The 25,090-nt window shown below is 49.0% G+C and overlaps 1 protein-coding gene across 8 annotated transcripts in view; it reads left to right on the forward strand.

The window, feature by feature from the left end:
- The window catches only part of PFKFB3 (6-phosphofructo-2-kinase/fructose-2,6-biphosphatase 3), a 74,308-nt gene extending 52,580 nt beyond the window's left edge, over nucleotides 1–21,728 (forward strand). For 2 of the 8 annotated variants that reach the window (XM_090266473.1, XM_090266478.1), the window contains exons 2-16: nucleotides 2,495–2,620; nucleotides 3,537–3,633; nucleotides 4,261–4,327; nucleotides 4,895–4,969; nucleotides 5,313–5,369; nucleotides 7,315–7,439; nucleotides 8,145–8,352; nucleotides 8,919–9,065; nucleotides 9,243–9,347; nucleotides 10,769–10,898; nucleotides 11,559–11,621; nucleotides 11,747–11,811; nucleotides 13,644–13,817; nucleotides 15,356–15,378; nucleotides 17,498–19,056. In XM_090266473.1, the coding sequence (XP_090122599.1) occupies nucleotides 2,495–2,620; nucleotides 3,537–3,633; nucleotides 4,261–4,327; nucleotides 4,895–4,969; nucleotides 5,313–5,369; nucleotides 7,315–7,439; nucleotides 8,145–8,352; nucleotides 8,919–9,065; nucleotides 9,243–9,347; nucleotides 10,769–10,898; nucleotides 11,559–11,621; nucleotides 11,747–11,811; nucleotides 13,644–13,817; nucleotides 15,356–15,378; nucleotides 17,498–17,540 (1,505 nt within the window). In that variant the 3' untranslated portion in view covers nucleotides 17,541–19,056. The other 6 variants (XM_090266474.1, XM_090266479.1, XM_090266477.1 and 3 more) reach the window with 5 other exon arrangements.
- The last annotated feature ends 3,362 nt before the right edge of the window (nucleotides 21,729–25,090 follow it).

Below are 25,090 nucleotides of genomic sequence, written 5' to 3' on the forward strand. Positions count from 1 at the left end.
CATGGGTTAAAAAAAAGAGAGAGATTTGCAGAGAAGAAACTGAGGGTCTGCAAGGAACTGAGGATGAGGCAGGTGATTATAGGATCACAAAGGTGTTTGAGATATGCTGTGACTTTAAAAAAGAGAGGGGAGGGATGAAGGAGACTAAGACTCTATGTCAAAAGGTTTTGTGGTTTCCCTGCTCTGTTTGAGCCCCAGGAGCACCTGGGCCCAGGACCACTGCAGCCGCATTGGCAGCCCCCTTGCGGCTCCTTTGAATCTTAGTGCAAGAAGCCCAAGGAGTAGAAGGAATGATTTCTGCTTTGCCAGATAAGGGACTGATGGTTTATTTGGATTTGCGATTCAACTTGATTTTTTAGCTTAAGATATTTACCCTGCTGTGTCTTTGTGGGTTTTTTTTCTGCCAAAGCATCTCCTGCCAGAGGAGATTTGGAGATTTTTGCTTATGGTTAGTGGATAATAGAACTAATTCCTGATTTGATAAATCAATCTCTGTCTCCACTTCCTTGGTCTGAATCCAACAAGTGTTCCATGCATGTACACAGCTCAGAGATAGTGTGTGTGTGTGTGTGTGTGTGTGTGTGTGTGTGTCGCCATGTCTCTGTGCATATTTGGATGCTGTCGGGAGCAGTACTTGGTGGGGACATAAGGTAAGACCAAGGAAAAACTAATGGCTTGGGGGAAGAACTAGTAGATAAGTATTGTTTTGGAGCCCAAGTTAGAACACTTTTTTCCTGGGTCACCTACAGCTGCCACAATGCATGCAGTAGTGTGTATCTTATGTCCCCATTGGTTTTCAGGGATCCCATCATCTTTCTCCACTTGCCGGCTGGGACTCAAGAAAGCCCACTGGCACATCTTTGCTCCACTCATGTGCTCACACTGGGCAGGGGAATGCCTTTGTTTTCTAGGCACTTGTTTGTTCCTGGCCGTTGGAATCCGAAGAATCCTAGCTGACAGCTTTTGTGGCTCTTGAATGTGTCCTGGCCTCTTGATGGCCCTTTTCCTCGTCCTCCTCCTCCTCACTCTGCATGGTCACTGATGGCCTAAAACCATGAAAGAAACAGCTCCTGTATGTTGTGCTTGCGTCCTCCTTGCCCCTAGCCCACAGGTGCTGGGGCAGATCCTACAGCAGCATGGCAGGCATTTGGACACCTGACCTCAGTTTGGTCACCAGGCCAAGAATGGGACTATATATGGGGACACATCCAACTTAGGAGGAGGAGTCTTCCTTCAAGCCTGTGCCTGTCAGTGGCCTGGTAGCTTTCCCTCTTCCCCGATCCGGCATCCACCTATTAAAGAGAGACAGAGCCTCTATCTAATGCCTAGATTTGGGGTGTAACTTGAATAGCTTTGCCTGCACCCTTGTGGCTGCTGCCTTGGAAGCAACTGCATGGCTCCTCTGTGAGGTGAACTGGGCTGACTGTGGCAGCCAGTGAGTGCCGGGCAGCGCTGCTGGGCTGGGAGTGGGCAGATGGCCAGCCTCTTGCTCCCTGCGGGCAGCTCCTGGCTCATGTGCATTCATCATCACCAGGATGCTGGAGATGCCTGAGTCTTGGGGGCAAGATGTCTGTCAAGGAAATACAGTGCATTAAATGCCCAGAACAGGGCTCTTTGGGCTGCTTTCTTAAGTCAGTGAAAAGCTCTCTCCCTGGTGTTTTGTCTTATTGAGATTTTGAGGAACATGGACAGTAGCAGTTAAGCAGCCAAGTCAGAAAGAGATTCATAGGGCAAGACCTTCGGGGTTTCCCCGGGGCTCTGCCTCAGTGGGGCTTAGTGGCCTAGAGCATCTGGGACTTCATGATCTTCCGTTTCTTCCGCATCAGTCAGAACTTGGCAGAAAAGGGCAAGAGAGTCTCGGAGACAGAGGAATTTATCTGTCACCCTTTGTGGCAGTGGGGACAGCATTCCATGTACCTGACCAACTTTCATTTGATGAACTCTGACTTTTTAAAGTTGTCCGCTTTTAAAAAAAATTTTTTTTAGAAAGATCATCCAGACCTTCTGTGTGGAGGTTGGGAAATAGATAATTGGCTCCACTCTGTATTTTGGCTGTGGAGGCCCCTCCCCCATGTCCCACTCTTACCTGCCACCTCAATTTACATATTGCATTTGGAAATGCTTCTCCTACTGTGAACCTCATCCTACTTGGTTTGGGGGTGGGGGGTGCCCATTCCTTACATGCCCAGAATACCTTCTACTCTCAGGTTAGTAACTGGTTTCCCATCTGGCTTTAAGGGCCCTACAGGATCCAGCCAGGAATTAAGGTCTCTGTCATTCATCACCTGAAAGCAAGATGGTGCTGCAAGGTGTGACTAAAGGTTTTTTGGCCACCAGGGGCTGCTAGTCCCACTGGATTGTATAATGCCCAGAGCTTTCCGGTGGGACCAAAATAGGAATTTCTGTGGAATTTTTAAGTTTGTTGTGAGGCGTAGGGCTTTGTCCGTCCCCAGTCCTGTTTCATCCATGGCACCTTTCGTTGTTGCTCTTCCAGCCTGTGGGCCAAAGCTGACCAACTCCCCGACAGTGATCGTCATGGTGGGCCTCCCAGCCCGGGGTAAGACCTACATCTCCAAGAAGCTGACGCGCTACCTCAACTGGATTGGCGTCCCCACAAAAGGTGAGGCCGTGTCCCAAGACTGACAGTCACATTGTGTGCTGCTGTCCTGCTCACCAACCTCCCTCCCTATCACCGGCCACTGGGACTCATCATGCTGGGCCACTCTTGGCCTGGTCTGTCCCTGTAGTAGGGTAGGGGAGACTCTTTTTGTGTCACCTACCACATTGTTTACACACCCTTGCTTTGTGTTGGGATCTTTTCTCACTGGCTGCTCTGTTATTTCCACTGCCCTGAATCCTACATAGCTCAGCCCTGGCCTCCTTCAAAAAGTCTTCTCTAGCCACTGCTATCTATGCTGACCTTTTCCCTTTCAATTCCCAAGGCATCTAGTTGTGACATTCCTCCACTGACTGTCATAAAGTATTCCATATCAGTTGACGTTATTTTGATGAGTCTTTGCCTGGTCTTCCCAACTATACGGAAAATGTCTTAAGAACAGGGACTTATTTTTACATTTGCTGTCCCCCACTGGGCCCAGTGCAGTGCCTTGTATAGTAGGTGCCTGGGAAAGATTCAGTGCTTCCTGCGGGCACTGGCTGCCTGGATCAGCAGGAGAATGGCTGGTTAGAGCCTAGCAGTGCTCCTAGACCCCATCGACAGGAGCCACGCCCCTGTTTTCACTAGCTTTTTGACTGCCACCTGTTCTCAGTCTCAGCCTCCAGTCCCTGACCCCATGGGGCCAGACTGGGCACTGGGCCATAGGAGACGACCTGCTGAAACACAGGCAGCTCTGAGCCATGTTTGGCCTAAGGGAAGCTGGGCTGTCTTCTAGGTCAATGAAAGCACTGGACCAGGAGGTCCACTTGCTGAATCTTATTCAAGTTGGTGTGCATGTGTGTATTGGCTTGGTTTCTTTCTTTGGAGAGTGCTCCCACACCTGGGGGTCAGCTCAGGGTCATCTCTCTTCTGTCCACAGTGTTCAACGTTGGGGAATACCGCCGGGAAGCTGTGAAGCAGTACAGCTCCTACAACTTCTTCCGCCCTGACAATGAGGAGGCCATGAGAGTCCGAAAGTAAGGCTTGAGGGGATGCAGCAGGCCTTGGGTTTCAGTTTGCTTCGCTTTGGAAAGCCAGGCTCTGTAAGAGAGAGAGGAAGCTGGCCTGTAGGGTGGCTCTCCGTAGGTAGCTGTCAGGTCTGGCCCCACCTCCATGGGTATTAAGAGGAGTTTCCTGGCCTCTGAGGTTTGCTGTTTTTATCTGCTCCAGATGGTCCAGTCCAGCTGATGCAACACAGGTCAACAACAATGTTTCATTATTAAGAATGAACAAAATTGTTTTCGTGGAAAATCAGCTGTTTACACTGAAAAGGATTTCTTTTCTAAGCCCAAGGTGATCGTGAAACCTAAGGGCAATGATTTTCAACCCTGGCTACACTTTAGATTGATCTGGGAGCTTGGAAAGATCCTGATGCCAGGCCTACCCCAGACCAGTTTAGTGAGGATCTATGGTAAAGTTTTCTTGTAAGCTCCCATGGGGATTTCATGGTAACTATAGCCCTCTGTGCAGGCTTTGATGGGCTTCTGGGCCTGCCGGCCTGGGCCTTGCAGCCCTGATCAGCCTGAGCAGTTTAGCGGAGAATCTCCAGTCCCTCGGCCCTGATGGGCAGGCTCTGATGTGTGCTCTCTTTCTGTGTGTTGCAGGCAGTGTGCCCTCGCTGCCTTGAGAGATGTCAAAAGTTACCTGACGAAGGAAGGAGGCCAAATTTCAGTAAGTCCAAGGAATATGCTGGCTCTATGTCCAGTCCTGTAGTGGGATGGTGACTAGAGAGAGTGCCGTGTAGACACTGGCCTGAGCAGGGCCGAGAGCCATTGTGGAGCACCTCAAATTAGGGACAAGTGCCCCTGTCCTCAGAGCTGAGGGAAGCAGGTAGCTAGGGCAGCACAGGAACCCAAGAAGGTGGTCATCGGGGTGCACTTTGGGGCACAGCCAGCTGGGGTGCTCCACTCACCCCTCCTTTGTGTGCATTCAGCACCATACTCCAAGGCAGACTGGATCTGGGGCAGCTACAGCCATGGAGCCAGTGTCCCTTCCCTTGCATGTCACCATTGTTCGCTTGCTTTAAGGACTCTTCCCACCCCTCCCCCTCCCTCTGTGAAAGCTGGAGGTGGTGGGAGAGGGCGTGGAGGGAGGGCCGTGGGCGGGGCACAGTTTCTCCGGGAGCCACATTTTTCAGCTTCTACCTAGAAGTGACAGGCCTGCCCTACTTGGTGATTTGGTAAATACTGTTAAACTCCAACGTGGGTTCTCGTCACCATCCTTCTTTTTCCCTATCAGGTTTTTGATGCCACCAATACTACTAGAGAGAGGAGACACATGATCCTTCACTTTGCCAAAGAAAATGATTTCAAGGTGAGCCGAACTTCTTGTCTTGCCCTCGAATGCTCAGGAGAAAGGAAAACCCTCAGGAAGCTGATTTATACTGGGGCCTTCAGCTCCTGCTGCCCTGGTTTTGCTGTGTATGGACAGGGCCTTCCTGGTGCTGGCTCTTAGGGTTGCTGTCACTGGGGAGGGGAGGCATCTCTGTTGTGGAAGGACTTGAGCTTGAGCAAGTGGTTCTTTTTTATGTTTTGAGGATTTGTGAGTGGTGTCATTCCTCCTCACATGTGGTCATAACATCACAGTGATACCAAAGTTGGCCCTCTGTGTTACCATACTTACTGCCTCCTAACGCTGCTGTCTCTCTTCTTCCCAGGTGTTTTTCATCGAGTCGGTGTGCGATGACCCTACCGTTGTGGCCTCTAATATTATGGTGAGACAACGCAGGCCCCTTGCTCTCATAGCGCAGTCTGGGAAGGGCAGGGGGCCAGAAACCAGGTCTGGCCCAGAGGAAGTAACTAGACTCTGAGAATAAGCTGGCTCTCTACTCTGGTGGTTGATTTTTATCTGAGAAGTGGGATCTGGGGGAGGTCAGAAGTGCAGAGTGGTATTTAATTGAGAAGCACGTTTTGTGGCCTGGCCTGGCTTGATCCAGCATCCTTTCAGACAGTCAGCAGAAAGCAGTCTTTGTGGGACATGAGAGGTAAGGCAGGGTTTGGGAACAGTTTCTGTGGGTGGCACAGTTTTGATGGGTTGCTTGGGCAAGGGGCAGCTCATCCCTCCAGAGGGGAAAGGAGGCAGCAGGCCCTTTTACTATTAAGGTCCCTAGCAGGTAAGAATCTTCCTGCTGGCTACAACAGACCCTCCTTGCCTCCCTGTGCCAAGGGGAGGTTGCTAGAATGGTTTCAGGGTAATTGGCAGGATAATTTGATTAATTCTTAAATTGTATCACTTAATAGCAGCATATCACAAATAGAAAGTTACTGGGAAGACTTTACCATAAGTCACCTTCTCATGCTGCAGGTACTTTTCTACCCCACTTAAATACATCAGAATAAGATATAGCTATAAAGAGAAGCAGGTCTATTTCTACAGGAAATGCTGCGGTATTGCTACATGTTAAGTGTGCATCTTTAAAAGGGTACTGAGAGCTCATTAGCTTCTGGTGTTGGGCCTTTTCTCCAAGGCAATGGGAATATTTGCAAGCATTTCTAAGAAATGAGTTCCTATTTCAGGAAAGGCTATTCAAACTGGAAAATCAGTCCAGATTGGTTCAGCGGAAGAGGCTCAAAGACCGAGGAAACAAGTTATTGTAATTTAAACAAAGGGTTTTGCTGTTTTTCTTTGGTTTTGGTTCTACTAGTTCCACGTGGTGGTAAAGGGCAGAGCAGCCGCAAAGTCACTTGTTCCCCAGTGAGCAGTCACTATGTACTTGGCCAGGAGTCACTTGCCCTGACCCTCTGTGTTCAGAAGCCTCTTTGTCTGACTAACCCTCAAAGCGACTTTGCAGCTTCGGCCTTTCTGCTGTGCTCTTTACGTGGGTGGCTGTGCTAGGGAGAAAAGATTTGCTTGTAAGTGTTCAGTTCCATTGGCCTTCAGCACAGTCCCATGACGGTGCAACCACCACCACTATCAAGCTCTAGAACTTTTTCTTCCCAGAATGAAGCTCTGTACCATGAATCACCAACTCCCCATTGAACTTGGATTTTTAAAGAGTAGCTGCCTCTCTTCCATGGCTGTGGTAGCTGTTGAGTAGGAAAAGAACACATATATTAAAAAATTCAGAGTTTCCCTAAAACCTGCCAGGTTGCTCAGACCTATTGTTGTTCATTCAGAGAAGAGGGCAGGCTCTCCCTCCCGTAGAGCAAACCTTGGAAGGGATCCACGTCGAAAGCCTTAATCAGGGACCAGTTACCATGTGTTGTGCCCCTACTATGAGTAGTGGAGGAAGAATCCTACCTGACACACAGGGCCAGGGCCATCGCCAGAGCTCCCTAGTGGAGCTCTGCTCTTGGTGTGGGAAACACTGCAGATGCTTACAAGGAAGTCATTTGGATTGAGGGCTGGGATGTCAGGGTGACATGGCCACTGGATTGATCCCAAATCCTGGCCCATTCAGAGGTGTTCATTAGATGTCTTGTGGGTCTCCTGTCTCTGTTCATCTAGACAGCGATCCTTTGTCTACCGAAATGCTCTCCCCGGGTAATCATTGGGTTGTGACTCAGCACCAGCATATTTCTTTTTCTCTTAAACAGTGGGTCGGATCATTATTATTCTGAGTCTGTCTGTGCTCTCCCATTTGCCAGCCCCAAATCCTGCTTCAGCTAAGCAGAAATCCTCCAGCGTGATTCATCAGCTGACTCTTTGTGGTGTTACAGGAAGTGAAAATCTCCAGCCCAGATTACAGAGACTGCAACTCGGCAGAGGCGATGGACGACTTCATGAAGAGAATTACTTGCTATGAAGCCAGCTATCAGCCCCTTGACCCCGATAGATGTGACAGGTAATTCCTAAGGGGTGATCATCTCCGAGTCACTTACTTAAGGGCTTTTAATGTTTTCTTCAAGTTCCCACAATGCAGTTGCTCGTAGATACTTTCAGAAACTCCTCTAAAATATCTTTTAGCCTTGGCTGGTGTGGCTCGGTGGGAATGTCATACTGTAAACTGAAAGGTTCCAGGTTTCATTCCTGATCAGGGCACATGCCTAGGTTGCGAGTTTGGTCTTTGGTTGGGGCACATGTGAGAGGTAACTGACATCTCTCTCACATCAATGTTTCTCTCCCTCTCTAAAATCAATAAGCATGTATGTCCTTGGATGAAGATAAAAAATATATATCTTAAAAAAAAAAATCCTTGATTACACATTCATTGTAACTATTTCAGACACTATGTAGAAGTGTGGACCATGAATATTTGAGCCCCGTCTTACTGTGGTCCCTTTGGTATTACCTTTATTTTCTTCCATTTTCTTGCTTTTCTCTCCCCCTCTTCAGAGAGGCTAGCCAGCTTCTCGACCACACACTCATACTTACACTGACTCTCACATCAAATAGTCAGTCTGTGCCCTCAAGCAGTGTACACCAGACACTGTGGTTCTTTGGGGACTGATCTCTGCCGTTGGCGCCAGTGGGGTCATCTGACCCAGGCTGGCAGTGCTGTGCTGATGGGAGAAGGGAGTTCTGATCATCTGGTCACTTTTCTCTACAGGGACCTGTCCCTGATCAAGGTGATAGACGTGGGCCGGCAGTTCTTGGTGAACAGAGTTCAGGACCACATTCAGAGCCGCATCGTGTACTACCTGATGAATATCCACGTGCAGCCCCGCACCATCTACCTGTGTCGGCATGGCGAGAGTGAGCACAACCTCCAGGGGAAGATTGGAGGGGACTCAGGCCTGTCCAGCAGGGGCAGGAAGGTAGGAGGGGAGCAGGGAGAAAAGCAGGGGACTAAGGATGGGGTGTGTGTATGTCCCTATGTATATATGTATATATGTGCATCTCTGTATGTGTGTGTGTATGTGTGTTTCTGTATATGTCTCTGTGTGCATCTGTCTACATTTGTGTTCCTGTCCCTGTGTGTGTGTCTATGTGTCTCTGTGTATATGTCTGTGTCTGTGTATCCCTGTATGCATGTGTATGTTTCTATGTGTCTCTATCCCTGTGTGTGTATGTGTATGTGTCTCTATGTGTGTGTGTGTGTGTGTGTGTGTGTGTGTGTGTGTGTGTGTTCTTGTCCCTGTGTGTGTATCTGTATGTGTCCCTGTGGGTGTGCTTGTATTTATGTGGATGGGAAGGGAGTGTCTCCAGGGCTGTGAGAAGGAGTTTTGGGGGTAGCTTCTCAGTTGTTCTGTCTCCTCCTCACCATTTTAATGACAAGAGTGACCATTCCCAGTGTGGAGTGGGAAGGAGCTCTGCCCTGCTTCTCCAGCAGGCCCAGGAGCCTGGAGTCCAGTGTCGTCCCTCTTGTCCCATGCCCTCTCAGTTTGCCAATGCCCTGAGCAAATTTGTGGAGGAGCAGAACCTGAAGGACCTCAAGGTGTGGACCAGCCAGCTGAAGAGTACCATCCAGACAGCAGAAGCCCTTCAGCTTCCCTACGAACAGTGGAAGGCTCTCAATGAAATCGATGCTGTGAGTTCTGGGTCTGGCTGTGGCCATGGTGGGCAGGAACAAGAGGGCAAAGAAGCCTCTTCCAGCCATATCTACAGGAAGTCCTGAGAGCCCTTTCAGACCACGTGTGCTGTGTTAACCAAGTTGAGCGGGCCCTTGGGGAATGTTCCCTCCAGTGACCTCTGGTGTTTTCTCAAGGGTGTCTGTGAGGAGATGACCTACGAAGAGATCAAGGACACCTACCCCGAGGAGTACACTCTGCGTGAGCAGGACAAGTACTACTACCGCTACCCCACTGGGGAGGTACGTGTGCTGGCACTGCTCTCCCTTCCATCTAGGGTCAGTTGCCCATTCAGCAAAGGATGGTCAGGTGTGGCTGCTGTGTGCCCGGAGCTGGGGGGGAGCACACGACGGTTGTTCAGAGGCCGGGGTGTCAGGAGAAGGCTACTGTGCACCCAGGTGGACAGGTACTGGTAACAGATTACGCACAGTGAGCCCTGCACTGGTTCTGATGCTTGTTCCCGGCACTTTCACTTTCGAATCGGGCCTTCCCAAACTGAACCTTGTGAACAGCTCCAAGAGAAGTACAGTTGTATTTCCTAGTGGCACCAGTGAGGGATGTGTTTCTCTAATAACATACAGAACAGTGTGGGAAAAAAACAGCAATCATGGGTGATTATTCACCCACTGTGAGGGTTTTCCCCTTGACTACATAAGAGATGACAGACACGTCATCTCAAGCCACTTGTGCTGACTGAATGGACACTGATGGAGGGCATTCCCCAAAGGCTGTTTTATAACTCTCTTTGGCTGAGTAAGCAGCTGCTTAGAGCTCTAGACAGAGTCTGGAATGCAGCTGGTACTCTGGGGTTCACTGCGGGCCTCAGCATGGTGACAGTAGAAAGCCTTTCTGTCTGTGGCTTGTCACATTTCAGTTCCCCTATAGCCCAAGGTGATGTCCTTTTGTATCACCCTGGCCTCTGTTCCCTGGGACCTGATTAGTAAGGGAAGGAAGGGGGCCAGCAGAGAGAATGTTGTCAATGGGAGTTTTGATGGTGTTAAGAGTCATAGGCTTACCCCTTCTTTTTCAGTTTATTTTTATTGACAGTTTTATGTCAATAAGTTTTATTATATAATATAAGTTCATTGTTTTAACCATTTTAAAGTGTATAATCCAGTGTTTTTTAGTATATTCACAATACCGTTCAAACATTACCACTAATTTTAGAACATTCCATCAATCCAGAAAGAAACCCCAACCTTTTAGCTATCAGTCCCAATTCTCCCGCACCTGGCAACCACGAATCTACTTTCTGTGGAGTCTCCTATTTTGGACATTTTATATACATGGAACTGTACAATATGTGGACTTCTGTGTCTGGCTCGTCACTTAGTTTAATGTTTTTGAGGTTCATCACATTGCTGCCTGTCCTGACTTCCTTTCCTCACTCCCTTGCATAGAGAGTTGGGAAAGGGAAGGAGTAGTGAGAGAAGGAGGATGCAGATGATGTCCTCTCAGGATTACTTCTCCACATCCTTATCAACACACAACGACTTCCCTGTCTGAGGAGCCGGTCGAGGTGGCGTCCCCAGTGCCCACAAGGGTTGTGGCCCTAAAACACTCCTAGGTCTTGACTGATCGTTTGATTGGTTGTGTGTTCTCTAGTTTATAATGAGGGGTGTCTGGGCTGCCACAACACAGTGCTCGTCCCTCTGTCTTGCAGTCCTACCAGGACCTGGTGCAGCGCCTGGAGCCCGTGATCATGGAGCTGGAGCGGCAGGAGAACGTGCTGGTCATCTGCCACCAAGCTGTCATGCGTTGCCTTTTGGCCTACTTCCTGGATAAAAGTGCAGGTGCCACCCTCCCCCAAAACTTGCTTGGGGGGCAGGGGTGATTGGGAGCTGATTGTGGTTTCTCAAAGGAGAGGGGGAAAACCAGCCTGAGTTTGAGGTAGCTTTGGACCTCACCCTTCCTTACCCAACGACAGAAGTCATCTGTGGTGCTGCCGAGAGCCCTTAGGCCCAGCCCTTCCTTGCCAGCACCTGTGAAACTTCACAGCACAGGATGAGGCACAGCGGGCCTCTTGAGAGTCCTCATCCACTCACTCCTCAGGGGCTTCGGGCTGGGTGGGAGGAGCAGCTCTTCTCTTCAGCCCACCTCTATGGAACAACTGCTCAGAAAACTCTTAACTGAAAATTTATGTCTTGAGTCTGCATGAGGTTCAGCTGAATCTTGACACACCTAAGTTGTTTGGGGAATGACTTTCTTTTTTGACTGTAACTCATTCTGTGAGAGCAGGTTTAGGGTTTGTTTTGATTTTGTTTTTTGGGCTAGGTGTTTTTTCTAGGACCATCTGCCTGAGTAAGGGCCTGCATGTGAGGGGTAGGAGGTGGGGAGACACCCCTATCTGGCCAGGTCCCGAGTTCCGACCTGGTGGAGCTCTCAGTGAGGACCTGGGAATGTCCATTCTCAAGTCTCATATTGAATCACGGGGCCGTTTCTCTTTTTTTCAGAGGAGATGCCTTACCTGAAATGCCCCCTTCACACTGTCCTGAAACTGACTCCAGTTGCTTATGGTGAGTATAGTGACACAGCCCATGCCATGCAAGACCTGCTCCCTGGGGCAGTGGCTCCTGGTGACTGTGGGGCTGTATGCTGTCTGTCTCCTTTAACCAGAAGCTGCTCTCTCTCCCCTGCCCAGGCTGCCGTGTAGAATCCATCTACCTGAATGTGGAGTCAGTGAATACACACCGGGAGAGGTCAGAGGTGAGTGGAAGTTTCCTGCTTCCCGCCCTTCAGCCCCACTCCGTCCTCCATCCTGAGGTCCCTGAGTGGCGGGACCAATGTGTGTGAACTCTTGGGAAGCCCCCAGTATTGTGTTGCCTGTAAAGCAGGCAACGTTTGTCTTCCATGGGTTCCCACTGAGGGAGTTTTTTGGAACTCGGAGGGCCTGGGTGACTTTCTCCCCTCTCTTTTCTTAGCATCTGTGTGCTCCTGCCCTGTCTTTTTTATGGCTTCTTGGTGTCTTCTTTTCTCTCTTTCCTTGCTTTCTTCCCCCATTTCTACTTGACCTGAGAAGTAAGTATTAAAGAGAGAGACACACTCTGCTCTTAAATGTGACCACAGCACAAACATTGTTGCCTTTTCCTTTGGGGCCACTAAAACTACTTTCCAGTTCCAGAGTTACCGGTTACAACAGGATCAGCAAATCCACTCAGTCATCTCTATGTGCTTACGCTTAAGTACAGAATTACCAAGAAATGGTAAAAGTGCAAAAGGAAGGGAAACTGGGGAAATGAGAGGCATAGAGATGGTAGATGGAAGTTTTTCAGGAGAGTCCAGTGCCTGGTGGCATCTGATTTCCCCTGGGAGGTCTGAGATTTGGTGGTCAGCCTGGTGGACTCTCCAAGGGCAGGGCCGGTTTCTGCGCAGCCGATTTCCTCCCAGGCGGATGTTGTGGAAGAAAGTGGAAATTTACTTGGTACCAACTGTCGAAATACAGTGCTTTGCCAGCATCAGACTGACACTTCCATGTGTACCGAGTATGACATTCCCATTTGTGCGGGGGACTTTCCTGTTCCTAGGGAGCTTGGCCAGAAGATTTTGGCATTAAAAATCCTGGCTTCCACTGGCAGGTGCCTGGCTGGTTGACGGAAATGCAAGAGGATGGTGGGGTGTCCCTTGGCTCTGTGACACCCCCTTCTGAACGTGTGTGGTTGGCAGAGGCTGCATTTCCTCTAGCTCTGTGAGGAACATTCTCCCAGTCTGACCCCCTGCAGTAGAGTTTAGCTGAACTGGGCTCTGATGGTCCCTGAGCACTGTTGTGCAAAACCGGGCAGGTTCTTGGTGGAGCAGATGCCCAACTCAGGCTCCTGGGTCACGAGCTACAGTAACAGGCCATGGGATTGTTCCCATTGCATTGGCACTTGGTCAGAAGACTGGTGTTTGGCCCTGGCTGGCCATTTCTGCCTCCCTCAGGTCGTCTGTGTCTTCAGTCTCCTGGCTGGCTTTGAAACCTGCCTTTCCGGCCCTGAGCCAGGATATAATTATGAGATGCAGGAGCTGTTCCAGGTCTGCTCTGCAGACCCTGGCTCATGGTCAGCACACAGGAGTCCAGAACTGACACCTTCTCCCCCTGCCCTCCTGCTCTCCTGTCCCCTTGGTGGCTCCCCGAGCCTCACACCCAGGCCTCTCTCCCCTCCGCTTCCTTCCTTGGAGGATGGCATCAAGGTTCTTTTCTCCCACCTTGGTGTCTGCTGTAAATGAATGACTTACCGTGCAGAACTGGTCCTGCTGTTCTTCCTTCACCTGCCTTGTGAATGTTGTGTTCATCAGGGTGGGTGTCTTGGAATGATCCGGAAAAGGGCCTTGCGTGGAGACCATCCCTTTATCTTGCCGACTGGGAGATGCAAGACAAAGAGGCAACCCTGTGGTCCCAGGGCCATTCACTTTGGTCGCTCTTGTCTTGTCAGTAAAATCCAGGAGCAGAGAAAGGTGTTTTATTTGGTTTTGATTTTTTTTTTTTTTTTTTTTTGGCTTATTTATCTTTCTTCTCCACATAACTGTCGCCTTCTCTCTTTTGTCTTTGTCTTGCTTAGGACGCAAAGAAGGGACCTAACCCACTCATGAGACGCAATAGTGTCACCCCACTAGCCAGCCCCGAGCCCACCAAAAAGCCTCGCATCAACAGCTTTGAGGAGCATGTGGCCTCTGCCTCCGCTGCCCTGCCCAACTGCCTGCCCCCGGAGGTGCCCGCACAGCTGCCCGGACAAGTGCGTTACCCCCCTTTTTCTTCCTTGCCGTGTGTCTCCTGTCAGGGTGGGTGGTGGCGGGAGAGAGCATGGGGATGGCCTCGGTAGTTTGTGACATCCTAGAAGGCCATAGTCAGGTCCTTCCTGACCGTGGCTGTGAACGTGCACACTTGCTCTCTGAAGCGGCGATGTTCACTGCGCAGAACCGGGCAGAGCAGAACAAATGGCAAACTGCGTCTGTGTCCCATTCACACTCGTCAATAGGTTTTTCTAAAGAGTAGTTGAAGGCAGCCCCTGGTTTGGAAGTCAGTCTCCGTGCAGTTCTGGGCTGTTGGCCTCTGTGTGGCCCGAGGATGTCTTTCTGTCCCAGGTCCATGGCTGAGTATTCGTCCTTCCTTTCTTGCCATGGCTCCCCATTGCAGAAAAGCTGTAGTCGAAGGAGGCCCGTGGAGAGTGTCCTCACCCAGAGCCTGCATGGCCTGGCGAGAACCCAGGCCGCCTGCCTCATAGAGCTGGACGATCTGGAAAGAGCCACTTTCTCACATAGTGTAGTTACTTTAACAGGTAGTAAAAAAACTAAAAACCAACTAAGTTTTACTTTATTCGCTACGAAGTTTAAAGGCTGAAAGATCTTGGCTATTGGGCATTAAGATTTGTTTTTAGAAAAACATTTTTCTCTTCAAAGACAGCTAAGAATCTCTGAGACAAGTGAGATTTCAAACTAACAGTAACCCAGGACCCCGAGAGGGAGTGAGGAGGAGCCAGTTTGGGTTCCACCAGGGGTATCCCCCAACCTCCATCCACCTGGCCTGGTTTCTTACAAATAACTCACAGCTAAATTTTGAATTGGATTTCTTTATGAGCTCCAACTCTTCCCGCATTTTGCCTGAAGCTCATTTAAATCCCATGGTGTCTGAAAATGTGATGTGGGGGTGAGTGCTGTGCAGCCTTGGGCAGGTCACTGAACCTCTTCAGGCCTCAGTTTTCTCGTCTGTGGAATGCGAGAGTAGCACACACTGGCAAAGCAGATCAAATGAGGGAATAAGTGCGGAGCATCGAGCACAGTGGTGTCTGCCTCTCGCACTAACTGTAGGATTTTATTGTCAGGTTACATTTCTCTCAAGCCTTCAGTCTCCTTATCTTTTAAAATAAAGGGGTAGGGCTTGGAGATGTGTAATTAATACTCCTTTCAGATCTAAAATTAGAGATTTTTAAAATGAAAACTGAGAACTGAAGTCTATGACGTTGTTTTGGCATAAACTCTGGGGTCATAGTTGGAGGTTTAGAGAGCTCTGTCAACAACAGCTGGGGGGACTGGCCTGGGCTGGATTCAGTGGGGTGCGGGGCTTCACTGTCCTGGGTCACAGAGGGTGCATAGCTGGGCCTCCCCACAACTTTGACAGGACAGTCCTTTGGGTTGCTGAGCTGAATCCTCAGCGAGTCTGGAAGCTGGGCTAGGCTGGGAGGGTCCCAGCAGAGGATGTCCTGATTTCACATGATTCAGACCTTGTACCCTGTCCCTCTACTGACCTCTCTCTCTCCACCTTTTCTCTCTGCAGCCTTTGCTAGGGAAAACCTGTTTGTAAGTATTTTTCTCTGAATACTTTTGCTGCTAGCACCTCTTTCTCCTTGCTTGCCAGTTTGGCCTCCTGCCTGTTAACATGTTGAGGATAATGACAGTTGTGGAATCTGAGAGAGGAAGATGGGCATGGGAGGAGGCAGAAGGGAATTCATGAATTGTTAGCCAAGGACATGAGAAATAATTACGGCCCCGCTGCTTTCTGTGCGTCCCGATGCTGCCACTGCCACAGCTGGCTCCTCCTCACTCCTTCGAAGGGTGCTGAGTTACTGTTAGTTCTAAATCTCACTTGTTTCTCTTAGCCTCAGGTTTTGGTGGTGGGCTAGGTCTTTTGCCTGCTACCATTGTCTTTTAAGTTCTTTGTCTTCCTAGGAGAGCCCTTTCATTTTGAGAGGAAAGTTTACCCAGAGCCTAATCTGCAAAACAAATAGACCCTGCAGACTCTCCTCTCTGTCTTGTCTTAGAAGGGAGCCCCGCCCTCCACTCCGGAGAGGTCTGTTTGGAAACCATAGCTGGATCGAGTTGTTCTGTATGGGGACCTGCTTAGCCTTAATAGCCATGCTCAGGATTGGGAGCAGCTTCTGAATCGGACCCTCTTGGTTTCCCCTTTCCTGTAGCCAGAGCCTGATGCAGAGAGTTCTGGTTAGGCTTCAGCCAGTGTTTCTGTTGCTCCGGTGGTTCCAACCACAGAAGAAACAGGCCTTTATGTTAGTCTTAGAAACAGCCACCACGAAATACCACCCTCCTCAACCACACAAATCACGCCTACCCTTGTTCCCTTTTGCTGACTAGGGCACTGTGACTAATTCATGCAGATGAGGAAAGGGCTTGAGAGTTAAGACTGGTAAGCTTCAAAGCTTGGCTTGTTCTGGGAAAACAGTTATTCAACATCAAGTGTAGATTAGGTGACACCACCTGTAGTGAAATATATTTTGTCATGCTCTACAGCTCATGCAAAACGTGGTTGCACGTGTCTCATGGCTTTGAACCTTAAAATAACCCAGGACCATTTGCAAGGCAGACACTGTCCCCATTTACCAGATGAGGGCTGAAGTTAAGTCACTCACTGTGCTTTTCCTACCAGTCAGTGGGAGAACCATGACTTAACCAGGTCTCCCAGTCCTGAAGGTTGGCTGCTTTCTCTGGGCTAGATTTTGGAAAAAGCCAAGATACTACTGTTTATCTGCCCCTGTCCTGGGCAATGACCCTTTGCAGCCTGTGGGGCTTCACAGAGTTGCTTGATTTCCTTTTAGCTCTTGCAGCCTCTCTGGTGCAGCAGCTTCTCATGGCTGAGGTGTGTTTACTTAATGTGGGCGTGTCCATAAGACTGAGTCTTTAGGGGTAACAGTCCCCTGTATCCGTGCATCTCCCGTCCTTTTGATGCAGGGCCAGGTGTTGCCAGGAAAGAAATCTTCCTGCTGGGAGGGAGCCATTCTCTGGGGCCTCAATGTCCAGCCCAGCCTGGGAGAATGAGCCCATGTCTGGGGCTGCAGGTCCTAAAAAGTATTATTAAAGTCACAATGAGTCGGGTTTGGATCTTGGCTCTACTACCCTCTATCTTTGGAACTCTGGGCAAGGTAGTGTAATTCTAGGACTCCAACTTCCTCATCTGTAAAATGGCGATAGGAATGTTGCGAGGTGTTTTGATAACGTAGTGCTTATGGACTCTCTGGCATGTGGTCAGTGCCCAGTGGCTGATAGCTGTTCTCATGGGAGAGATGGTGCCCTGTGCTTTGGTGGGTACGTCCTGAGTTCTCTGCTTTGCACTCTATTCTGCACATTGCTGCCCTCCTGTCCCTTCTGCACAGCCCAGTGGGATTTCCTCTCATGAGGAGCAGGAGCACCAAGAGAATGGGAAGTGGGGGAGCCCCTGGGATCTTAAGGATTGTGGCTTGAGGATGCCAGTGAGTGGTCTCCCAGTAAAGCGGGCATGACAGCCTAGCCAGATGTGGTGCCCTGCGGTCCCTTCCTGGGGCTCTGTCAGTGCTCGGGCCAACCATTCACTGTGCATCCTTGATTTTGAAATTTCAAATGCACACTAAAAACAAAATACTACTAAAGATGTTTGTTTTGTTTTTCTTTTCCAACATGTTTCTTCCTTTGCCCCCACTATGCTTGAAAGACGAACTGTCTGTCACATTTTCTCAAAGTTTTCTCCTTATTAACCTTGGAAAGGTAAATGGCTCGGTGCATGCCCCTCTCTGTATCCCCTGCATCTCTCTGAGTCATGGCATCTCTGCCCGGCAGGGCGTCTTGGTCTGTGTGAAGACTGCCCATTGTAAAGTATGTGACTCATACACCCCGTGCCACAGAACTTGTAATTTTTAAGAGCAGCACCATTGTCTTGAGATCCCCTCTCTTGCTTCCTCCTTTCCCTCCATGTGTTCTGAGCCAAGGACACCATGAGTGAATGGTTTGACATAGCCTGTGCCTGCAACGCCTAGTGTCATTGTCTCATTGTCATCCTTTGTGGGTGCTCGGAGCCTTCGGCTTGACATGTATGAGGGTGGGTTGGAGCCAGCTGGGCAGAGGGACATGGCAGCACCTCACTCTGATCCCACAAGTTGGCTGGGTCCTCTCTGGTTTTGCAAGATGACAGGGCCCTCCCCAGCAGACTATGCCACCGCCCCACCCCACACCGCCACGCGCAGAGGCTGTCTGATGTACTTGTGGTTGGAGAGTTGGGTCGCAGGGGCTGCTGAGTCTGGCTGAAAGCAGGCTTAGATCTGGGCTTCAGTGCCACCAGCCTGGGATCCTCTTCTGTAGGGATTTCTGCACCAGGGCCCATGGCTCTGCATGGGAGGGGAGTGGGCTGAGGTGATATTTGTGTATCTGTCTGGGTTCCACTCTCTCCCCCAACCCCTTAAAGACAGTCTTACTATAGACACTTAGGATGGCAGAAAGCACTTCCAAAAAAATGTTTCCCTTTTTTGTGGGAAAATTAAAGAGGTTTGGTAAAGAGACCGCTGCTATGTGGTGGCAGCCATCATCTGTCCCCAGCTGATTGAAAGACATTTTTTTAAGTGGGTGAGGCTCTGGCTAGGATTGCTTTTGTTAGAACTGGAAGAGAGCTTTAGTGACAATGCCGACTCAGCCTGACTCCCTTGCCTGGGTCCTCCCCCACCACGTCCAGCCAACTCAACGGCACCTGTGTTCCAGCTGCTGGGCCCATGTTTCTAGAATCTGGATCCCAAGGGGCAAGGTGTGGGTCCCTGCATGAACCAAGTTGGGAGGAGAGTCCTTGTACTCCTTTAGAGGGTCCCGGAGCATCTTCTGCCTGATGTGGCCAACAAGGCTTCCCCAGGCTGGGGCAGGGGCATCCCTGGAACTCTCAAGGGCTGTGAGCTGAGGGTCTCTTAGGTGCTGACCCCACTGCTCCCCAGAACAGCTCTGACCTTCGGAGCCGCCTGCTGTCCTCACCCTCCTTCCTGCCTCGTGCAGGCAGATGTCAGGCCTCTGCCACGAGGCCCTTCTCCTGTGCAACTCTGGCCTTAACCTCCCCCTGTTCCTGGGGCCTCCCTGGGTACCTGCTAACAGTTTGGTTAATGAAGCTCTTTCGGGTTGTGGTTTTTGTCTGAGGAGAGGGACAGTGAAATCTCAATTGCATGGCTTTAATCTTTTGCTTTAGAAACCTAGGCAACAGTAATAATAATGCCCCTTCCCCACCCTCTTTTCTCCTGAAAACAGAATATGAATGGCTCCCAGAGCAGCGTCGACTCCTCCGGGACACACTGAGGCAGACCCATCGGTTCCATTCCATTTCCTTTCCTGCAGCTTAGGTAGGGCTCTTTCATCCACCTGAGGTCAACGATCCCAAGGACTTCTCCTGGAATAGGGTGGGGTGGCATAGAAGAGGGGTCTGCTGGTCAGAGTGAACTTGTGCCCCCCTACAGCATTGGGGCGGCTGAGACCCCAGCATGCCTTTCCCATGTGTGTGCAGAGTCCATGCTTCTGCATCCAGCTGCGGCCACCCCCACCTCGGGTTCTCCCCGCTGTCCAGGGATGTGTGGTCTCCCTGACTCTCCACGAGGCTTGGTGAGGACAATGAGCAGCGGAGGTGAGAGAAGGCCCTGAGAAGTGGACGTTGGATGCCTCTGCGCTGCTTTGTTTTGTTTCATTTTTGTGATCTTGGCCCGGAGTGTTCCCAGCTGGGGGGGTGACAGTGGTCCCAGAATTCTAAAATTAAAGGGGCCTAGATCCCAGTTGCTGAAGGTTCAGGGATGTTGAAAACTTTCACACGGCTTGTTTGTGCATCTTGGCCTGGGACGTTGATGTGTGAAGAAAGGATATGTGCTGGGATGGGGCCGGCTGGGAGAGCCAGTCTGGAGGTGCAGACAGAAGTCCCTGAGCCGGACTTGCTGGCTAGCTAAGTAGTGGCCCTCTGCATGTCCACACGTCTTCCCAGGGCTGTGCTTGGCCTCTGAAGATGTTGACGGACCATCTGGCTGTGTTGGCAAGAGGAAATAACACCAGGGCTTCACCTGCTGGGGGAGCTATATGGTCCCTCTACTCTCAATCCCATGAGAGGTGGCTTCCCTGGGGCCGCTTGCTTTTGCACTTTTCTCTGGCAGAACATGTGACCCGAAAGTCACACCTTCTCTTCAGGAACTTAAGACGTTTGGGTCTTGTGAACTTGGGAGCTGAAAGGATGTGAGGGGCTGGGCCATGCCCATGAGATGGGGAACTCAGAGGAATCCCAGTAAGCCGACTGGGGAGCAAGCGCTCAGCTCGTCACCAGACAGACCCTGGGAGACAGCATGGAGAACAAGGAACCAGCCTCCTTCCTTCAGGATGTTTATCACCTCCCATATTTCCCAGGTGGGGACAGTGGCCCAACCCAGGCCTCACTCTAGGCCACTTCCTCCAAGAGGCTGTTGGTGGTGTCCTGGCAGGATTCAGCTCAATCCCACATGTTGTCATGGGGTATCTGCTGTATGCCCGGCATGGTGTTTAGTCCCTTGGGGAACATCCTGTTTGTTCAAAGCAGGGATTTGGGGCCATGTGATTCTACATACCTGTAGTTTTTCCCTGCTGGTTTTCCTTGTTGCCTCCAAGTACTGGGGGAGGAAGGGAGTATCCTGAGGCCCAGAAGAAATGATTTGGAGACTCAGCATTTGTGCAAATGACCCTTTAAGAATCTTTCTAAAAGCTGGTGCCAAAGGTCTCTTTCCTTTCCTGCCCTCTGCTTTTGAGCCTGACATCCTCACCCCCTCTTGGCCTACGAAATAGCTGAGAGTAGGGTTAGGCAGGCTTAGATGGCTGGAGCTATTTTTGTTTTTGTTTTGTTTGAGAGGAGCTCCTAGAGAATGTACATTTCTCTGTTTGGGATTACGGGGGAAATGGGACACGTTTCAGATACCATACAATCAAGTTTGAGGTTTTCACACCAAATCATTCAACCTCTGTGCCCCATATTTGGCAGCCTGCCTGAGAGGATGTCTGTATGGGCATTCTGTGCGACTGAAGACTTGGGTTATTTTCCCTCTTTCCCGCTATCTTGAGTCTAGTTGACTCAAGTGTGTGTTTGTAGGTTGGTCATATTTTTAGAGGGGTCTCCTGTTCTGCTCTTGAGAATGACTTAATTGTCTCCCACCGTCTGGACTCCTCTGGGTGTGAGCACTAACTGGTTTTGGACTCCTATGGACCGTATGAGTGGGGCTGTGTGAAGGTGCTTGCCCCCCGCCTCTGACAGCCTGAGGCCAGTTACAGATGTGAACGGAGCTTTGCCTACCCCAGAACTTGGTTTGTAAGGGCCTGGGCTGGGAGACAGACATAAATATGGATAGGGAGGGTGACCTTGGAGAGAGCAGGATGCTGCTAAGGCGAAAGCTGATGATCTGCCCTGAGGGGGCATTGGATGGAGCTGCAGTCATGGAGTGACTGCCCCTTTATTGCCTCTCACCCTCTGCCCCCTGAAAAATATCTGGGACCAATTTTTTTAAACTTTACGTATTTGTTTTGGGATGGGTGTACCCCTCTCCTTTTTCTGTCGTGAGACCGTGGACGAAACTCTTCATTTGCGGGGAGAAGAAAAACTGTTTGAACCACACCAATGACGATTTTGTTTGTAATACTTGAAATTTATTTTTTTATTATTTTGATAGCAAATGTGCTATTTATTTATTTAATGTGTATAAGGAAGCCTGAAAACAGGAAGCTTTTTAGATTGGGTCTTTTGTTCATCGGTTGGTTTGGGGCCTTTTATGTGTGACCTACGACTTCTCTGCATTCTGTATATTTGTCTGAATAAATTACCTGAGATGAAGCTGTGCCAGCTTTCAAACAGGGGCTGCCTTTCAGAAATTTGTATATTTTGCAGTTGCCAGCACAATAAAATACCTGGTTGAAATACATCGAAATTCACCTCTGGTCCTTTTTTGGGGGAAGAAGAATCTTTGACACTTGGGGTCAGTGCACCAAATTTCACTCTTCTGCTCTTGATCTACCTCTCCACCCCCTTCCTTTAAACAGGACGTGCAGATAACAATCACCTAGTGCCAGCATTTGGGAAACAATACCATGTGCCAACTTTAAAAAAAATTAATAGACTTTATTTTTTATAGCAGTTTTAGGTTTACAGGAAATAGCAGGTATGATAGTATTGAGTTCTCATATGCCCTCCTCTTGTCCCTGTACTAAGTTTCCCCTATTATTAACGTACTTCATTAGTGTGGTGCATTTGTTAACAATTGATGAGCCAATATTGATACATGATTGTTCATTAGAATCCATAGTTTTCACTAGGGTTCACTCTTTGTATAGTTCTAGGGGTTTTGACAAATACATACTGGTATGTATCCACCATTACAGTATATAGTATGCCCATCAATTTTTATTCCCTTCATTCCATACCCTTTCTCCCCAGCCGCTTCAAACAGCAGCAGTTCTTACACAAGCAGTGGCGCTAGGCTGTGCCTGTGTTCCTTACTCCATGTGCTCCCTCCCTGCAGGCCAGAGTGGCTGGTAGGAGCGTCCAGCCAATTGATTCTCGTCTTTGCCCTGGACTCACCCTCCACTTTTCTCACTAGCACAGTTAAATATGTTTTTAATTTTGTTTTTTTAGAGAGAAGGAAAAGGAGGGCAAAAGAAGGAGAAACATCACTGTGTGAAAGAAACCGGTCAGTTGCCTCTCACGTGTCCCCAACTGGGGATCTGGCCTGCAAGCCAGACGTGTGCCCCGACTGGGAATTGAACCAGCAACTTTTTGGTTTGCAGGCCAGTGCTCAACCCATTGAGCAACACCAGCTCAGGCAAGAATATTTTAACTTGGAATTATTTAAAAAACAGTACCACCACAAGAATCGATGAACTATTTGGGAAGAAAAAGCTAATGAGATCATAGTATTGCACCATCCATCTTGACCTATGTGTGTGTGTGTTTGTTTAAACCAAACTGTTAATTAAAAAGGAGAAAATATTATTGATATATAATTTTCTGATGGACAGAGACCAAGCTTAAAAGCAATAAAATAAACTACAGAGGAAATACTGAGATTCCGCAATGTAAATATTTTAAGTTCAAGGTAATCGAAAGCATCGTAAACAAAAGGAAAAAAATATACTTCGAAATATTTGCAGCAAATCTGACACCCCTCCCCACCATTATCCTAAAATATACATTGGAAACACATCCAAAGCAGTAAGAAAAACATTCTTCTAGATACCTGAACAAAGGCTTTTATTTCATCCTTAGCACAAACTTTCAATGCTTTAAGGAATGAAGACAAATCAACTGAAGTCTGGTGGAGTTGAGTTCTAAAGGTGGTTTTATAAACTTAGTTTTGAGCTCACATTCTTCCATACAATGTGAGTGGCTTTGGCTTTAGTTTTTCTCTGAGTGTGAGCAGGTCTTCACAGTCAATGTGTTGATGGCCTAGGTAATCTATAAAGACACTGATTTCACACAGGTTCTGACATACTTTTAAGATGATACTCGAAACATGGTACTTTGGCCACTTAGGACTACAGAGGACCCTTTGCTCACTCTCTGAGAGACGTCTGGGCATATTTAATAGTTGGGTGTCAGTGGCAGAAGCCTCATCTCTTACGCACACACAGGGGTCATTAGCCACGTAAGAATCCACTTGTAGAACAAAAGGAAGGTTAGGAGCGGGCTCGCTCGTGGACTGTTAGAAAGAAACGTGGCGGTGGTGGGGATGAGGGTGGGCACAGTGGAGAAGTGTTTCCCGCACAGGAAAGATCTTTGTAATATTGCGTTGCGCGCAAATGCACAGTGCAAGCTGTCCATTTCCGGTTCTTTGAGGTCTAAACTTAAGCCGCAGGTGTCAGAGGAACCCTGTCTCAGATACATTGGATTAACTGAGCAAAAGGTGTCTCAGTGGGATATTCCGACACACATTTGGTGGGCAAGGGAGCAGAAGGAAGAGGCGCTCAAGGTCTGGGTGTGACTGCGTTCTGCTCCGTAAGTCCCGGCTGCGTAGTGGAATCCAGGGGCTGGAGAGAGGGGAGACGCCAGCTGTTGTGAGGAATTAGTGAGTCAACCCCAGGCTGTGGAGGTGGACAGTCCGTGGTTCACCTTTCTGTCCTACCTCATTCCAAGTGTGTGAACTAGACACGTTACTTGATATTTTTTAATTGTTCTCCATTCATAAAATGGTGAAATTTCATACTGTATTTTACTTATTTGTTTTTGAGAGAGAGAGAAATCAATTTGTTGTTCCATTTAGTTATGCATTCATTGGTTGATTCTTGTATGTGCCCTGACGGGATGGAATCCACAATCTTGGCATATTGGGATGACACTCTAACCAACTGAGCTACTTGGCCAGGGCCTCCAAACTGTATTTTTTATTATAAGATGCACCATCAGTTTATTAGCTTTTGACCAAAACAGGGCAAACGATATGCACATTGAATACAAGACAAAATTCAATTTCGGATGTGTTGAATGTAGACAAAAATACTCTTTAAAAGTAAAAAAATAACCTGGCTGCTGTGGCTCAATGGATTGAGTGTCGGCCTGCAAGCCATGTGTTGCTGGTTCAATTCCCAGTCAGGACACATGACTAGGTTGCATGTCAGGCCCCCAGTTGGGGGCGCGAGTGAGAGGCAACCACACAGTGATGTTTCTCTCCCTCTCTTTCTCCTTTCCCCTCTCTCTAAAAATAAACAAACAAATAAATAAATAACTTATTTTTAAAAAAATACCATAATTACTTTTCAGGCTTTTTGTGGGGGGCTAGATCTTATAAATGAAGATCCCTTGTCAGTTCCTGGCACAGAATAAGCACCCAAATAGTTGTTGCTAAACTAATAACGTATGCCAGATGCTTTAAATGCAAAGTAGGTCTTGTTATCCCTACTTTGCAGGTGTGGAGACTAGGAGAACTTAAGAATCCTGCTTAATTTTTCCCAACCATCCCTGGGGAAAAGCCCCAGGCCTGTCAGACTGTTAATCACACAGCCAGAGAGCCACACAGGTGCACAGGGCCCTGCTGGATGGATCCTCAACCACAGGAATGGGACTGAGTCACATTGTTCATAGGTGTTTGTGTTCCTGAGGCTATAGGGAGAGGTCTCTGAGTCCAAATGAGTAACAGCTTTTCTTTACCAAATGTCCAGTCTCCAGGGTCCTGTGCTTTCCCCCTTCCTACTGTTCCCAAGTAGGGCCTGGAGAGCAGCAAGCTCTCAGATACGCTTTTCTTAGAGTACATAAAAAACCTTCCCATGGGAATGTTACAGATCAGGGTCCACA

This window comes from Furipterus horrens, unplaced genomic scaffold (assembly GCF_987537825.1).
Source record: "Furipterus horrens unplaced genomic scaffold, mFurHor1.1.pri manual_scaffold_2, whole genome shotgun sequence".
Taxonomy (NCBI): Eukaryota; Metazoa; Chordata; class Mammalia; order Chiroptera; family Furipteridae; genus Furipterus; species Furipterus horrens.